This window comes from Falco punctatus (genome assembly GCF_963210335.1).
Source record: "Falco punctatus genome assembly, chromosome: 3".
Lineage (NCBI taxonomy): Eukaryota > Metazoa > Chordata > Aves > Falconiformes > Falconidae > Falco > Falco punctatus.
The window spans coordinates 30,602,122-30,619,834 of record NC_137582.1 but is presented as its reverse complement, the minus strand read 5'-3'; the positions used below and the strand labels follow the sequence as shown (position 1 = coordinate 30,619,834).

At 49.8% G+C, this 17,713-nt stretch overlaps 1 protein-coding gene across 3 annotated transcripts in view; it reads right to left on the bottom strand.

The window, feature by feature from the left end:
* GDF6 (growth differentiation factor 6) overlaps positions 1–17,713 on the bottom strand; it is a 151,762-nt gene that overhangs the window by 93,827 nt on the left and 40,222 nt on the right. For 2 of the 3 annotated variants that reach the window (XM_080378943.1, XM_080378944.1), the window contains one exon: positions 6,474–13,502. In XM_080378943.1, the coding sequence (XP_080235069.1) occupies positions 12,640–13,502 (863 nt within the window). In that variant the 3' untranslated portion in view covers positions 6,474–12,639. Of the gene's footprint in view, positions 1–6,473; positions 13,503–17,713 lie in introns of those variants that run through there. The other variant, XR_013926684.1, reaches the window with a different exon arrangement.

Genomic DNA, 17,713 nt, shown 5'->3' with positions numbered 1-17,713 from the left:
CTAAAAGGTTAAAATTGTTTAAGATCTCTTAACTTCATTAACTCCAAGGAACAATTCCAACACCAGTTGTTGCTGGCTGATTTTGTGGATGCCCAGTTTTAAGGGAGCATGACACACAAAGTGCCCTGAGCATCAGAGCTGCTAAGAATCCAGTATTTTTTAAAGTGTATTTCAAGCTGGGGACACAGAAGCAGAAGACCCTAGAATCACTTTTGTGCCTGGCCTCAGTTACTCAGGGTTGTGCATAGCTGCAAGCACTCAGAGTTAACCCTTAGTTGTGTAGTAGCCTTTGGACAGCTTCCAGCAGCCATTTTATTCCCAGGGTTACTTCACCGCCAGGTGAGGACAGATGCTTACACCACACTTTCCAACCAAGACTGCTCTTCCTCATCAGTTGCTTTCCTCACTTCCAAGCAGATGCTGTTTGCAGAGCTCAGACCTGCTTTGTTCTTCTGGCACATGAGCCATGATCTTCACACGGAGCACGTGCCGCCTCAAAAGAGTGAAGCACTTGCCTCCTTCCAGCTTCTTCTCATCCCAAATGGGCAGCAGAGATCTCTGTAGGGTCAGGGGACTGGGAAGGGCTGGGAAACGGACACAACAATGAGCTCTCTGAACTCCTACTGCCGGAGCAAGAGCTTCTTGCAGTGACTAGACATACTGGAGAACCATCACTGCCTCCACCAGCTACCCCAGGGCCCCCATGGAGAGCCCATAGGCACTGCCCAGGGGCGCACCTGAGCCAAACCCAAAGCAGAGTGTTCATTACACTTAATGACAAAAGCTGTGCCTTTTCTACTCACTCGGTGTTTCTGACCAGCACCATCCCTCACACACCACTGAGCACCATCACCGCTTTTGTGTTCTGATTTGATCACAAATATCCAGAACTGGGGCTGTGCTGCTGAGCCACTGCTGCTCACTTAAGTGACATGATAACCTCTCTCCTCCCAGCACAAATAACAGCAAATCCAAAGCATGAGAACTCTGCAATTTCATTTCTACCTGTTCTCTTTTACGTTTTCTTTGAATTTTAATTTAATTTTAAAATTTAATCTATTAATTAAATTAATCTACTTCAATAAAATTAACATTTTAAAATCTACTGGGTTTGCTGCCTGTGGAACCCAAGCTTTTTCATAGTTGTGCACAAAGGGGACAGGAATGTAACCACATTTAATCTGTTGCAAATTGCAACCTGTAATGACAGAAAACATGTTGCAATTTCCACACTCTCCATGCAGGACAAAGCCTGTCTTTGTTTTGCTGTTTTCAGTCCTTATTGCAGCGTGAAAAACCTTTTAGAAATATTCAGTATAATTATAGCATTTGCCACATGAAGATACATCACAGGCTATCTGCAAGAGGGAAATACCAAGCTGCTCCAGAGGTTTCTGCCACTGGAGCCACCTATGCCTTCCCTCAGGTCACGTACATATTTCTCTGTTTCCCACAGCCTTCTAGAAGGAATCTCTTTGAATCTGTGAAAACAAGGGATGGGTTGCACCGTGCAAGTTGCGTCAGGTTGGGTCAAGCAGGAGCCATCAGCGTGCTCAGGAAAAGCCAGTGTGGCTGAGCGTGGTGCCTGGGTTTGTTGTTCAGGCACGCCAGGAAGGTGTGCTCGGTGCAGGAAGACAGTCCCTGCTCCCAGGGCCACCGCCGATTCCTGGGGAGCTCCACGGTGCACCAGGGACCAGCACATGCACCTGCACCCAGTTCCTGCAGTGCTGAGACTGCTGGGTCTCAGAGCATCCCAGCTGCCCCAGCAGCTCCTGATGCAGAGGGGAACAGTCACTGATTTTGCAGGAAAAAATAAAAAACAAAACCACGCTGGGATGAGGAGGGTTACTAAATGGCTGAGTTTTTAATGAAATGAAAATGCTCACTTTGTTTATGAAAAATAACTTCAAGTCTTTAGGGCTTTGTCTTTTCTTATTTTGCTTGGCGTTCAATATTGAAAAAACAGAGAAGGCAGACACAAAAAGTCACAGAAAGTGGTATTTTACCTCCATCCTCACAAAAGCTTCTTTAATATCGACAGTGAAATTTTTTCAGTTATGTTTTTCCCACATAAAAATCCCTTTTATTCTTCTTAGCAAGCTGTCTTTTCCAGTGCAAGGGAAGAGCTTTGCATCATAAAAATTCTAGCCATTTTTACATAAAAATGAGAAAGCAAAAAAGGCATTTGGGAAAACACATGTTTTGCACAGCAGTGACAGCCTCCACCTTCACTATCAGCATTTTGCCAGGTTAGTTTTGGGTGGTGGGGTGAATTGAACTAGCAGGATTTCAAGGGCGCAGTGCTCCTGAAGAAAATGCAATTTTTGTAGCTATGAGAGTGCTGAGAGACTTGGGATCTGGGAGTAGGAAGGGGTGACTAACATGGAAAAAGCCACAACTGGGAAAAGGAGAGGCAGGAGGAACGAGTAGATGCCATCATCTCTGAGGGAGCTGAGGGACTGTGCCCTGAGAAACCACAACATCCAGACCAGTAAGTGGCTGTACAAGGTCTTGAAAGTAAAACACAAAAGGAACAGAGTCTGCAAAAGAAAAAGCAGAGGGAAGGGTGTGAGAGGGGAGCGTTGTTAGCCTGAAGAAAGGAGAGGGATGGTTATTTACTAGCTGTGCTTGGCTGGGACAGAGCAGAGCAGCGTCAGAGCCCGGATGGGTGCAAGGGAGCAGAGCAGGTGATCAGCAGGCAGGGAACGGCAGTGTTGAAAAGGATGGATCACTTCAGAGCAATGGTTTATACTTGCTTCATTATTTAAAAGTAGGCTGAGGCAGGTAATTATTCATGAGTCTGACCACGAGGTATTTAGCAGTTGAACCACAGAAGAAACTGCACACACAGCCCACCTCTGCCTGGCAGGAGGCATAAGTTGATGATAAATACAGCTTAAGTCACTTACACCTCACCTGTCCATGGGCCTGTTTTCCTTGAGGAATAGGTCTGCTGCATACAGCTTGGCTCCCACCAGCTTAGGGATGCTGTGAAATGATGCCCCCACCTTGTGAGGCCATACAGGCACCAGGCAGAACTGCAGCCCCTCCGCCCTAAGACACCCATCGCTCCCATCTGGCTGCTCACTGCGGTGTCCCAGTGAGGCTGAGCAAGATGTGGGCTGAGGGTGGGACCTGCACCCTGGGGTATCCCCAGACCCCACGAGTCAGGGGCTGGTGCCTGGAAAAAGTGCTGTACCCTGAGACAGCTTGGGCTTTGTTTCCACTGAGGGTGGGAAAGCAGAAGGCATAGTCGTGCCAGCCCATGGTCACAGAAGTGCAAAGTGGTCCAGCCTGTCAGCATGTGTTGGCTTCTCAACATGTGCTTGGGGGTGCAGAGCTCAGTGATAGCTTTTTTTTCAGTTGTACTTTGCCTGTTGTGACAACAGGAGGATTAATTTTGAACAGCACTATGAAACCAGTGAGATAGATCTAAGTATCAGCTGATACTCGACACCAGGAATTACCTGTCTTTTTTGTCTTCTCACTGTTCTGGTAGAAGCCTACCAGAATGCAGGACACATGTTTTCCAACTCAATAGCATGTATCCAGCTGGAGAAATGTGTTTCCCTGAATTATGGCCATATGCCATATAACCCACTTCAACATATCATATCATGTTCCATCTGCACAGAATTTGACAGTGCATAAAACAATCTGCTTTGAATTTGAATACATATACTTCCTCGCACAAAACAAAACCCTCTCCCTAGGCTAAGAGTCTAAATACCCTGGAGTTTCTCGTGAAGCATGCGCCACAAGCAGTAAAGACCAGAGACAAAGCTGCAGGGAGGAGGCATTAGCACTGGGCTGTGCCATCTGAAACAAATTCCACCTTTGCACTGAGCAGCTTGTTCTGGTGGGTGCTGAGAGTGGACAGAGCAGAACCCAGATAATGTTTTTATCACATTATCGTTCTGCAGTTGCTAGTGTATGAAGCACTAGGACTACCAAGCTGTACAAAGCATGATATGTATGAGTACATCGTCTGGGCTTTCTCTAAGCTGCTCTAGCCCTTCCACATCTGTAACACTGAAATACTTAAAAGGCAGCTTAGCAATTTCTAATAGTATGGTGGCACTCAGATGTATAGAAAAATTCAGAAAGTTTTCATGAATGAGAAGACAGCTTCTCCTCACACAGGCTAACCACAATAACAAGTCAATTGGGCAACACAGAGTGGTTTTTTGTTGTTTTTCAAGAAAATGTGAATGCTTTCAATTTGTTTGCCACACTTCTAATGGCCCCAGGGTGATCCCGTGTGCCTCACCCCCTCAGGTATTCATCCTCTCCTAAGGGGGCCCATTCCTCTTTAGGAAGAACTGTGAAGTCAGAAATACTCAAGAAGTCATTAAATGATGAACACTTCTTCATTTCCTCTTCCTCTCTCAAAGCCTTTCAGCCAGACATGCTGTAGCTGTTTTACGTTTGATGGCTCTGCTGCCTGTTTTGTCAGTGATTAATTTGTTTGCATTGCCTCCCAGTAGTCCAGCCTTTGGCAGAGGTACATCCCAGGTTAAATAGGTTTTTAGACTCTAGTCTAAAAGAACAAAAAGTAAGAGCAGCTGCATGATAGAGAAGGGTCAGTACAACTTCAGCACTGTTAATGAAAAGAGTTTGATTGTAGGGTATTGACAAAAAGGGACAGGAGTATGTTTTACAGAATTCCAGTTCTGGATGACTGTAGTAATTTATTTCACTCTAAAATAACAGAACAAAGTAACTAACATTTGGGAGCCTGTGGCATACTGGATACTGATCTTCGCTAGTCAAAGACATATGTGAAGGGATTGATTAGCAAGTACACTGCATTCAGTTCACAGCTGTGCCGAGGGTCTGCAGAAACATCTAAGAACCACTTCTCCTTGGGTCTGCAGGGTTTCTGGTTCAAGATGGACCTGAGCTTTCCATTGCTTTTATCTGGCTGGTCACAGTAAGGTCCAAAACTCCTCTCCGGAGATGCTCATCCGAACCAGTATGAATAGTAAATGACAAACAAAACAGCAATGCCAGATTAAAACTTTTGAGGACACAAACCCCAGTCTCTGAAAAGTATTTGCGAGCCAGCTGCAGGACACAGCAGCACTGGCTGAAGAATATCTGCTGGGAAGTAGAGATAGCTGGGTTTAGGCAGATTGAGGTCTGGGACTTTTTTAGCCAGTATCGGCATCAACAGCAGATCGTGCCTGGTGAATTCGCAGAAGCCCTTCAAAACAGCACATTGTTGTCATGCCATGAGCCATTGTCTGGTTTATGATGGCAACAAGAGACTCTCATCCAGTGCAGGACTCCACCAGAGTGGGAGCAAACAAAGGGTCTCTCTCATACGGCAGCATTCAGCTGGCTGTATTAAACAGAATGCCTTATATAAAGTTATGGGAGACATTTATTCCACTCTGCTCAGTACTAATGACATCCCAGCAGGAGCACTGTTCAGTTTAGGTGCCACAATAGGCACCGCAATAAATCCCCCTTTTCCCATTTTAAGAGCAAAATTCAGGCCTGTATTTCTCAAGGGAGTTAATTGCAAATGAATGCGTAACAGTTTTTAGGAGTACCATGGCATCCAATTCTCCTCGGTCTCAGGCCGTTTATGATGAAAAGACCTCAGGCACTGTGGGACTGCAGAGAGTGGTCATGCACTGAGCCCCTGCGAGCTCCACTCCTTCCTCTCCTGATGGCAAGGGACCAAGCAAGGTCCAGCCTGCTAGGCATCTCTGAAAATATTTCTTGGAGCATAGAGAGGAAAAAGGCAAAGGACTGCTGGTCTGTGGACCATGAGCTGCCCAGTCATGTCCAGGTATATTTAGGTCCCAGGCCCCGTCAGTCAGTCTGTAGTCAGCAGACCACCAACGGTCCAGAAGACATCAGAAAATGATGTGCAAGAGCATGATCCCTAACACTGGAAACAGAATTTTATGTGAGCCCTCATCGGTCCAAAGCACTATGCAGTATTTCTGACATCTAATATCCCAGTCATTATATTCTGGAATATCCTGGGCAACAGCATCGTTTATTACTCCATATTCAGAATTCATTCCACTATAAAGCCCAGATTCTTTCTTGCAGAATCATTATCTAGTCAGATTTGTATATTATGCTTGAGGTTATCTATCCTTAAGTGTAATGTTTTGCGCTTATTGCTATTACATTTCAGTGCACTAATGTCAGACTGCCTCTTTTATGTATCAAGACTATTTGGAAACCCATTTTCTTAAGTGCTTGGGTTACATTTCACTCTTATCAAAGAAGAACATTAGACTAGTTGGATATGATTTGTTCTGGATAAATTCACATTGGATGTTTTAATCACATTATCATTCTGCAGTTGCTAGTATATGAAGAGCTTGGATTTTCTGCAGTATTTCTCAGAGTACTTGAGATATCTGAGACAGGTTGGCTGATGTGTAATTCTTGGTGCCTTAGTTCTGTGTATTCTTCAATGCATTTGTTATTATTTCAGAAACGACTTCCCACTCTGAGTACATGTACTTTATTCAAATGTTCCTTCACTTCTTTTCTGTGGCCTGGATTTTGATTCCTTTGCTAGCTCTGAGTGTGTTCGGCCTCTTGTATCAGGTGTCCCCTACTCGCATAGAAGGTGTTTCACACTTCAGCCTGCTCTGTTGTTTGGCCTTTGGTCACCATCCCCATGGAGTGATAAACCTTTTCCTTCTTTTCTTCTTGTTTCTTTTTCTGGTCCCTTTTGCGTTCTTTATACTCCAGCCCTTCTCTTTTACTTCTCCTAGCACAGTGTCTTAGATCACCTTTTGTATGATGGGTTTTTGCTGTCAGATAATCAAGAAGCTCATGATTCAGACTCCTTGATTTCTTCCAATGCTGTCCTCCTTGCCAGTGGTATAGCTTCCTACCAGACCTTTAAATAAGGAGTTCTTCCAAAATGCCTGTTTCCTTAAGCTCCTTTCTCCTTTTGGCTCCTCCCTGCAGAACCTTCCCTATCAATTCCCCAACCTGAGGAAATCTGCCTCACAGGAGTCATTTTGTCTTGTTCTCCTCCAATCAAGCCTTCTTTTCCACAGACACATGAGCTCCAATTGCCTTCTAGCAAGTTTCTCTTCATTAGTCGTATCTATCATAGCTTATCTGGCCACATCTCCTGTAACTGCCTCCACTCTTTGAAAGAAAAAGTTGTCCCAACACATTCCAAAAACTTGAGGAAGTCGGTGCTGTGCTGTTGGGTTTTGGGTTGTGGGTTGTTTGTTGGGGGTTTTTTTGGTCCTTACAGCAGATAAGTGGTTAAATAAAAAATCCTGAATTATTACTACCTCATATCCTCAGAACACTCCCAGTAGTTGCTAAAAAAAAGGTGACATCGACCTCCTCCTCTTTAAGTAATCTTTAGTAGAGCTTTACAGTTCGTCTCTATTTTATCTCCAACAGCTCTGTCTCTCCCCTCTTTCTGGCCTTCTACACATTCCTAATATACCAGATAATACTCTTCCCTTTTTTCCTGCCTGTCCTTCCTACACAAATAATACTCTCTCTGCTAATATTGAAGTGCTGCAATTTATTCCACTGAGCCTATGTGATGCTGATTAAACTGTAGCCTTTGTTGTGTCCCAAAACTTCTAGTTCTTCCTGTTTATTCTCCATACTCTTAGCATTAGTGTAAAGACATCTCAGATGTTTGGCAGTTTGCCCTTACGTTATCCCTTTTGTTCTTCTATGGCCCTTCTGCAATTTCCCACTTCCACTGCAGAAATGAGTTGTCAACCAGACCTCCAGTTTTCTTATTCACCTGAGGTCTTTCCTGCCCACCCAGTTGGAAACTGGTGTCCTAGGAGTCTTCTCACTCATTCTTCTCCAGTAATAAAATTCTCACATTCTGAAAACCAACATTTTTTCACTGATTAAACAATGCTCTATAGGATGGAGATTCTCCTAAGGGTCTTCCTAAAATATAGCGCAGAAAGTTGTTAGTAGAAAAGTGGTCTTATGGGATAAGAGTCCCCAGTCTGATTTCAGACTTCTCGGTTCCAGAGAGAGGGTTGACAGCCCTCACAGTTTAAACAAACGCCAGTTTTGTCAAAATGCTAGCGCATGGGGAAATACAAGGTCCCATACTCTGCATCAGGCTGACATACAAAATTATCTCTGGTTAAAACCTTGGGAGAACCCTTTCTAATTCCCAGCAGTACCATACACTAAATTTTAACGTATATTAACCAAGACAGTGGTAGTTTTCAAGGCTGCAGTCATCGAGGAATAGGAAGATGACGAGCGAAGCACAGATAATATGTTGATTCTCCTCCCTCACAATTATGAACAGCTGGAACATCCTCAGTTTACAACGGGTCTGACACTGCAAAGAAACAAGAACAAATATTTGGAAATCTAATCATATAATAGAGCTGAACGCTGACAAGAGGACGCTGCTCTAAGGGAGTATAGTCCTTTATAGCCCATGGCTGCTATGTGAGAGAACAAATTACATGCTATTGAAATCTGGTGTCCTGCTGCCCAACCTCTGAATGATTGACAAGGGTGAAGTTCAGTCACTCAACTTCCTCAAAGCTTCAGATGTGCTTCTGAAGCAAAGATTAAGAGGTTATGAAGAAAGAGGTTTCATATAATGTGATCAACTCTGTCCCTCAGCTAACATTTGAGGTTAAACACTGAGGTGTTAAAAATAAACATGCTTATTTTATACATTTCTGTAAACAGACCAAACTCTCATCTACATGGAGATAATGAAGAGGAAGACTGGATCTACTCTTCATGGGGGATTTCCAGCATTTTCCCCTGAACACCATTTTCAAAAATACACCCGTCCCATAAATCAATGTAAGAGGGAGTCTGTGGTGCAAAAAGAAGCAGTACTGAAAAAGCAAGGGGTTAAGCCCCGTGCTAATTTTTTCATTTGCATTCTCAGAACTTAATTGTTCCGATACATATCTATGCTTCAAAGATGAGCCAGTGGTGTTCTTGTGTTTGAGCAACACAGCCAGTGCGATGGATGAATCGTGTAACATCTGCTGATACATATCACACCATCAGCCAGAGCTACTCCAGCTGTCTTCTGTCGGCTGGTGTCTATTCCCACTAATTCATAGATTCTGCTCCCTCTTCTGGCCAGCAACATAATAAAAGAAATCATCTCCCCTTTTTAAATATGATTTTGAGCATGGGGAGTTGAGAAATGGAAAAGAAAATTTGTATTACTTTGGCAGGACAAAGAGATCCAAGCTGTGCATCCACTGAATTTCCATATTTGGATTTCTCTGTAACAAAGGCTTGCAGTATTTGTGGTAAAAGCTGAGAAAATAATTACTACTGGGTTTTGTTCAGGTTAGTTCTTAGGAGGGGGGTGGGAGAGAGAAAGGGAGGTCCAAGGAAGGAAAGACCATCGCTCAGCTTTGATGTATCTTTTCACTTCTTCTTGGCACCACACTGCTCCTTCTCCATTTTGTGCAAAATAATATTGCAGACCTAAAAAAGGAAATGAGCAGAGATTCCATCTTTACGAATAGCAGACTTGCCAAAATGGGCTCAGATAATGTTATATTAGCTATAGCATCCAGAGCACATGCTCAGAAAGGCCAGTGTTTCCTCTCTTTTACTAAGTAAAATCCAAAAGGTTTGCCTCCAAAGCAAATACTGCAAATTCTGACTATTTTGCCTTCATTTGGGTCCTCTCACTTCCCTTGGAGGTTAACAAGCAGAGACCAGACACTTGGGACAAAGGGCTTTCAAACCTTTTCTGGCCATCAAAGATGTCACCAAAAATCCAGCTAATGTAGGATGAGGTACCCACTGTTCTACACTGTACATCCGAGATAGAAAAATCTTCACTGTTTCCTCTTTGAGAACAGATTTCTTAGGCCTCTCACAGTTGAACTTTGTCTGGTGAAGCTCCCCAAAGCCAAGCCCGAGGCGGAGCAGAAAGGACAGCTCAGGGCAGTACAGCTTGCTACCACACGTGCGATGCACGGGCTTGCAACAGAAGCCATACTGGTTTTTACACAGAAAGGAAATTGCATTGAAAATCTCAGTGTACGGTTTTAGCCAAGGCATTGTGTGTACACATGATAATTCATTCGCTCGCTAGACAGCAGAATAAAGAGATGATTCATTCAGCCTTCGCTGTCTGTGAATTTTGTGACATTTCAGATTTGTACGTGTTCATTTCCAGTTGACGGCATCTTGCGCTACCTCAATTACCTTTCCTCAGAGAGCCTACTGCAGCCTGTTGGGCATCATTTGCCAGTGCTTCCCTTCCCAAAGACAGCGAGAGCTTGATACACAGCAGAAGACTGAACCGGTGTGGTCGGAGCAGCAATGGAAGTTCACACCGTTCAGAGCTGCAAACAGTGAACCCGGCTTTAAAACTAAAGCTCTTTTTAAAGCTGCGATTTCCGAATCTACTATTAGTCATTAACTTGAAACACTATTAAGTACTAAAAAGAAATATTCCTCTGGCAGCTGTACCAACTCTAAGGCTTGACTCCTCAACAGGTCTCTCAGCTGTTGCTATTCAAACACTTGAGCCCGATTCTGCACTCCTTTGTTCAAGCACCAGTCCGAGGGGGTGAAAGTTGGCCAGAGAAAAACATGTGTGATCAGATCTTGTGATATGGTGAAAAAATTCCACTTCCCATCAAAAGAACCTTGTTTTCAAACACATTCCACCAGGTGAGCAGCTCTTTCAGCCCTTCTGCATATAAGATGAGCCTTGCTTCTTTTTTTCCGAGAGCGGAGCTCACAGCCCCCACGCTGCCTGCCACCACCTTATCTGCACGCCTCGCTGCGAGAGAGGAGGGGGATCCTTCTCTTACTGAAAGAGCTACTCATTGAATAGGTCTTCATTATCTAAGAGACAGCCAGGAAATATTTAATAAATATATTACCCATTGTATCAAAATAAATATCATTTATAAAACATTCATTGCCTTTAGCTCATCACCATCATACAGTGTATATAAATGTGCCCAGTACAGATGAGATTTACAAAGGTTTGCCTGAATTTTTCCCCTTAACGCATTCTCCCACTTACAGTAATCATCGCATAAAACGCATGAAAACATAACGCAGCTTTATGCCACCGGCATACACCACAGATGAAACTAAAGATCTCGTAAGGGTACAAAAAGTCTTCAGCTAGGAGGAATGGCTTTAGGTGCACCTTAAAGTGGCACTCGCTCCAACTCAGCTCTGCAGCATTTTAGAACTGGAGCCAATGTTTACTTGAGAACTCAGAATTACTTAACTAAATAATAGAACATATAAAAAGCAAGCTGGCTTTTTGGGAAAAAAAAACGTTTAATAATACAGTAATAGTTGTAGTATCGTCCAGTAAAGGTGTATTGTAAAAATGCTCTGAATATTAATTTACCTCAGATAACTTTAGAGTTGTAAATACTTGCATTATAGTGAGGTAGACAATAAAAAAAAAAAAGTTCTTTTCTCCATTATTAGCACAGAATTTAAATCTTGTAATAATATCTTAAGGAAATGATAAGTAAGGATGAAATATCTAATTAATGCTTAATTCTGTACAACTCAAATATAAACTTTTAAAAATATTAGAAATTATAACATTTCGAGTGCATATAATGTTTTGTACATTAAAAAAAAGAAATGCATGTTGTTCATCTCCATTTTGCACTTTTCAGTCTGTTTAAATAAACAAATATTTACAACTTTTATATGAACAACAGTGCATCCAAAGCAAAATGTGCATTTTAAATTATTGCTCCTGGTCGAGTCTTTTTATTAGCATTTTATATTATTATTCTCTTCTCTTTTTTAAATTTTTTTTTCCGCCAGTTTGTAGCTCTGTGAAACCAGATAAGCCAACAATTCTAGAAATCAGCGGGGAAAAGCCTGAAACTATGAGCAACATAGTTACATTAAGAAAGGGCTAGGCGTGCTTCGAAGTGCACTTCCCTCAGGTGAAGCCACAGCTGAGACCAAAGGTGGGAAAGAAACAGGAATCTTACACAAAACGCCTTTTTCCAGCACATTTGCGTATAATACTGCTGCAGGTCGCGGGGGCCGCCGAGCTCGAGCTATCTAAAGGTCTGGCCACAGCATCCTCACACCGTCCGTGCCATCCCAAGGAGTTTCCTTCCCCAACCCCCCAGGTTGCGCTTTGCCGTAACACTTCGCTCTTCACAGTTTTTCGCTGCTGTCTTAAAATGAAACCTAACTGGTAATTACAATTTTGAGCAATTATCTTTTTTTTTTCCCTCGCTCTCTTTTTTTTTTTTTCCTTTAGGGATGGGGGGCCGCAGGCTATTTCTGGCCGGTAAGCTTGCAGGAATGTGGAAGAGAGAGGGCAGGAACGCAGCGGCCCCCTTGAGAGCGACCTCCGAGCCGGAGCCGAGCCTGCTCCCTCCCTGCCCCGGCTCCGTTTGCACCCGGTGAATTGCCGTCACCTTTGGCGGGGGGAGGGGGCACCGACCGCCAGATCAACCGCGGGGCAGGGAAGGGGAGCGGGGTCGGGACCCGGCGGGCCCTCGACGCCCGCCCCGCCCGCTCGCCCGTCCCCGGCCCCCGCCGCCCCGCCGGGCCCCGCCGGGCCCCTCCGCCCCAGCCGCGCTCCGGGCGGGCCCCGCCGCCGCCGGCGCATCCTCCGCCTGACGCAGCTCCGGCTGCCGCCGAGGGCCGTCGCGCCCGCTACCTGCAGCCGCAGGACTCCACCACCATGTCCTCGTACTGCTTGTACACCACGTTGTTGCCCGCGTCGATGTAGAGGATGCTGATGGGAGTCAATTTGGTGGGGACGCAGCAGCTGGGCGGCGTGGAGCCGGGGTCCATGGAGTTCATGAGGGTCTGGATGATGGCGTGGTTCGTGGGCTCCAGGTGGGAGCGCAGGGGGAAGTCGCAGACCCCCTCGCAGTGGTGGGCCTCGTACTCCAGCGGGGCGATAATCCAGTCGTCCCAGCCCAGCTCCTTGAAGTTGACGTGCAGCGGCTTCTTGCTGCAGCGCAGGCGGGACTTCTTGCCGTGCCGCTTGCCGTGCCGGCTGGCGAAGGCGGTGCGCCGCTGGCGCCGGGGCGGCGGGCGGTGGGCGGCGGGCGGCGACGGGGCGCCCAGCTCGGCGCGCAGCTCCCCGAGGAGGCTCCGCCGCCGGGCGCGGGTGAAGACCACCAGCAGCGCCCGCTCCTGCGGCGGCCGCGTCCGGCGCCCGAAGCCCAGGCCCCGCAGGTCCTGCCAGCGCGGCGGCCCGCGGCCCGCCGAGGCGCGCAGCTCCAGGCACAGCCGCCTCCAGGGCCGCCGCTCCCGCAGGCCCTGCCGCACGTCGAAGACCTCCCAGCCGGCGGCCGGGGCCGCCCGCGGGTCCAGGGCGCGGGAGTCCAGCGGCCGCGGCGAGAGGCAGGGGAAGAGCTGCATGTGCAGCGGGGCGGCGGGCGGCGGGCGGCCGCGGGGGGCCCGGCGGAACAGCCGCAGCTCGGCCCCCACCAGCTCCTCCGTCTCCGAGAGGGTCGACACATCAAACACGTACTGCTGCCGCCTCAAGGGAGCGGGCGAGAGATCGTCTGCGAGATAAAAAATAATTACAGTCAGTTGCGCTCAGGGGGATCTGCCGAGAGGGTTCCGAGGCGGGGAAGGGCGGCCAGGGCCGCCGGCTGCCCGGGCAGGGCCCTCCGGGCCACCCCCGCACCGGGACCGGGACCGGGCTGGGCCCGGGGCAGGGCGGGGAGAAGGGTAGGAGAGGGGAGGGGAGGGAAGGGAAAGGGAAAGGGAAAGGGAAAGGGAAGGGAGAATAGAAGAAGAAGGGGAAGAAGAGGGAGAGGAAAGAGAGGAACTATGGGAGGACCCGCACCAGGCAGGACTCTGTTCTCTCGCACCAGACAGCCCCTGCTCCAGCACATCCCCTGCCCTACAGCCCTGCCGGCAGCGCGGGACTGGCAGTGCTTGTGTGCTCGTGTACATTGCGCATACATCTACACGTCTATATTCTCCTCCAAGAGAAAAACCTGGACTTCTTTTTTGACACATTGATGTACGAAGTGCAGCGCAGAAAGCAAACCAGATTCCCCTGAGCTGCTTTCCAATAAAATGTTTACAACCCAGCAAATACAAAAATTCCCAAAGCCCCTGGGTTTCCCCAGAAGCTAGTAAAGCTTGTGTAGATTTCAATAGTAAAAGTGTCACTGGAGCCTCTGTTCAGCAGCCCCTCGTCGCTTTTCCAAGCTCAGCCCGCTCCAGGGGTAGAAACAGAGACTAAAGAAATACACAGCTCCGTTATTTATTGATATCAAAGGTCATTGCGATTCCTAATCAGTGTATTTCACAACCTTGGCTCTACCTGACAGGTCTGGGGGAACCTCCTGGGGGGCAAGAGGGGCAGGGGATGATTTATGCAAACCGAGACCCTCAGGCGCGCCACGGCAATGTAAAAATCAATGCGGATTAACGTGCCGTTAATCGGTGCGGATTAGTGTACTCGAAGGTCGCCCCGCGTCGCCGCGCGTTCCTCCAGACGCCGACATGGAGGTGGAGCGTGGAGTGCAGCAGGGACAGAGGGAAATGCTGGGAAAAAGACCTGCCCCGCAGCCAGGCATAGGAGCCCACGGCGGCGCCTGTGGACGGCCAGCGCATCCCTCCTGCCCCGCCGGGAGCCGCCGTGGGAGGCCCCGCCGCCCACCCGCGGCTGCGGAGCTGAGTGCCCGCCGGGCACTGCTCTCCTGCCCTGCCCCCGGGGCGGGGGGGCCGGGGCACGGCCCTGGGCCCCCGCCTGGCCGCGGCGTGGCACGGCAGGTCGGCCGGGCAGGGGGAGCTCACGGGCCGGGGCCGCCCCCGCCCTGGCCGCGCTGCGCGCTGGGGGGGCGCGGTGCTAAAATGGTCAGACCCTTCAGGCGTCCCGGGGAATTTGGACCTCGGGCTGCCGCATCCCGGACCCCGCCTCCCGCTTCAGGCTCGGCGGTTTCCCCGCGGGGAGGCTGCTCCTTCCCGCAGCGAGGAGCTCGCAGAAGGGAGCGAGGGGCAGCCCGCACGGCCGCGCATCCTTCTCGGGGCGGGGAGGGGGGAGAGAGGAAAGTCTGCAAAAAACACACATAGCCCGACAAATGCCGTCACAGCCCCAGGTGACGACAACAGCTGCTCTATCGAGGTGCTGAAACAAAAAATGAAATCCAGCGGGAGCTGCCTACAGAGGCGCTGGACGGTGTCGGCAGCGCTTCAAGGACGGGGCAGGATGTGGCCCATGGATCACTTGTGGATTTGGGGGTGGTTTTTCTCCCTTTCATGGGTTTGGGCGGGCGGGGCCGGGGGCTGAGGTGCACCTGGGTTGCGGGAGAAGGAATGTCCAGCAACTCGGGAGAGCTCTGGGGCCATTCAAGGGGGTCTCGGGCAGAACTGGGGGCTTCAGACAGGAGGGGACATGCATCCCTTGGGCAAAGAACAGGAGAATCCCCTTCCGCCTTCGCCTTCTCTTCCTCTCCTTTGGCTTTCCCTGGGCCCAGCATCTGCCAGATGCCCTGGCATCCTCCGACACGGCGCAGAGGGGTCTCCTGGCCCTGCCGAGCTGCCTCCCGCCTTCCACCGGCTCCAGCTACCATCGAGAAAACCAGCTCAGCGCCTTCCCCTGCCCCTACCCCCCCCGGCTTTAGGGTGTGCGCAGGGCCGGGCCTGGGCACAGCTCAGCTTTGAAGCCATCTCTCTGCTTGGGGTGTTGTTGTTGGCGGTGTCAGGCTTGGTTTCAAAGGAAAATGATCGTCCCTGTTTGGTACTCCCTGTCGCGATGGAGTGGAGGGGTAGCGCTGCTTCCAGCCCGCTATCCCTCCGCAGCACAGACTCCCACCTCCTCCCCGTCCGATTCCTGGCCGGTGCCCTGGCCTTGGGGGCCCCCGCGTCCCTGCCGTGGTGCAGGAGCAGGTAGCGCTGCCATGCCGCCCGGGCTTTCGGAGGAAGAGGGGGCAGCCGTTTCCCGGGAGGTGGGGGGACACAGAGGTGACAGCGCGCTGCTCGCCCCCGCCCCCGGGAGCCGCCCCCCCGCCCACCCCCGCAGGCGGGCGGCCGCGGCGCGGGCAATCGGCCCCTTCGGGGGTGACATCCAGGCGTGCGTGTTGAACGGGAGGGAAGAGGGGAGAGGAGGAATTCCCTACGGATCCCCGCTGCTGAAAGCGGTTTATAAAGGCTCCGCAGACCCTGCCATGCGGCGGGGGCGGGAGGGAAGCCAGCTCCGTTCCTGCGGGTGTGAGTGGCTTGCTCGGGGGGGCGCCTAAAACGCGCTCCCCAGCAGCATCCTTTGAAGCCCCTGCTTGGCGGAGGTCGAACGCGTTGCACGGCCGCTCTGGCTGGCTGGCGGGCATGGCAGGCTGGGGGACACGGCCGAGTGGCAGAGAAATGTGCCCCCCGGGCAAGCGGGTCTCCGAGCCGGGCTTAGGCAGCACCGACTCTGCGCTGGAAAACTCCCCGTGGCTGATGCAGCTGCCGGCTGCCGCTCCTCTCCCCGAAAGGGACAGAGCTGCCGGTTGTTTCAAATAAGCAGCTTTGAATCCGATCAGATAAACGCTATTTATTCACTCTTGTAACCTAATAATTCCAGATGAATACATAATCCTAAACCAGGACTGGCTCGCTCCCAGCGCAGTCGAAAGGGTGGGAAAAGCGGCGGAGGGCGGGGAGGGGAAGCGGTACCGCCGGAGCCTCCACAAACCAGGGGGAGACGGGTCTGGTTTGGGGACCCTTTGTTCGAGACAAGCTACCGCCTTCCCAGCACACAAAGAGCGGCAGTAGCTACGGCGTGGGGACACCCTGGCTGTCCCCGTCCCTCCGTATGAGGAGCACACACGGATCGGGGCTTGTCCTCTCCAGTTTTCCTTTAAGCCCAGGTTGCGGCTGGGGGGAAAGCCGGGGTTTCTAACAGCCAGCCCCACATCTGCCTCTTCCCCGGGCCGGTCCAGGCTGACGTTACCGTTATTCCCGTTACCGAAATACTTGGAGACAGCAGCAAAGTCATCTCGCATCCATCCGGGCTGGGCAAAGCTACAGTGCAGAAAACGCAGCGCAGAAGTGTGTTTGTATTTGTAACGTTAATTTAGATGAATGTTAGTTACGCAGTAAGTATTAGTTTTATTTCGACTCTCCGTTGTTTATTTTTTTCGGGCGAAGATAGTATATCGGGAGCAGGGAGGAGGGGGAGAAGAAGGGAGGAGATTCAGCTGTGCCAGCGGTGGGGAACGAGAGCAGCCCCGCTCCGCTCTGCCCTTCCCAAAGCGGCCGGGCAGCCGGCGTGCCCCGCGTTCCGGCGGGGCAGCCGGGGCGGGACAGGAAGGGACGGGACGGGACGGCTGCGCCGGGGCCCTGCCGCCTCCCCCCCGCCGCCTTTCTCCGCTATGCTGTGGCGGAGGTTTTATCATCTCCAAGGTTAAATGAATGCTGGGGTTGGGACTCTTGCTTTAACTCCCTGTGTTGCCTCTCCCGCTGCCCGGCTTCACTTTCTCGCCGGCAGCCTGGGCTTTAAGGCGAGCCGGGGGTTAACGCAGGCTACACAAAGTTTCCCTTTTCATGGCAGATCAGGTACCGGGCTCCCAGCCAACTCATCAGGGCTCAGATCTTAACTTTACATCACTGCAAATTATACCCAAACCACATTCAAGAAGTATTTTCCCATTCCCAAATTCTCTTTCAAGCCATATTTAAATTCGCAAACCAAAAGCACATTTGCAGTTTAAAGACCCTTTGCAGGCGCTCGCTCAACAATAATCTGGATATTAAAACATATATCCCCCCTAATTGCGCG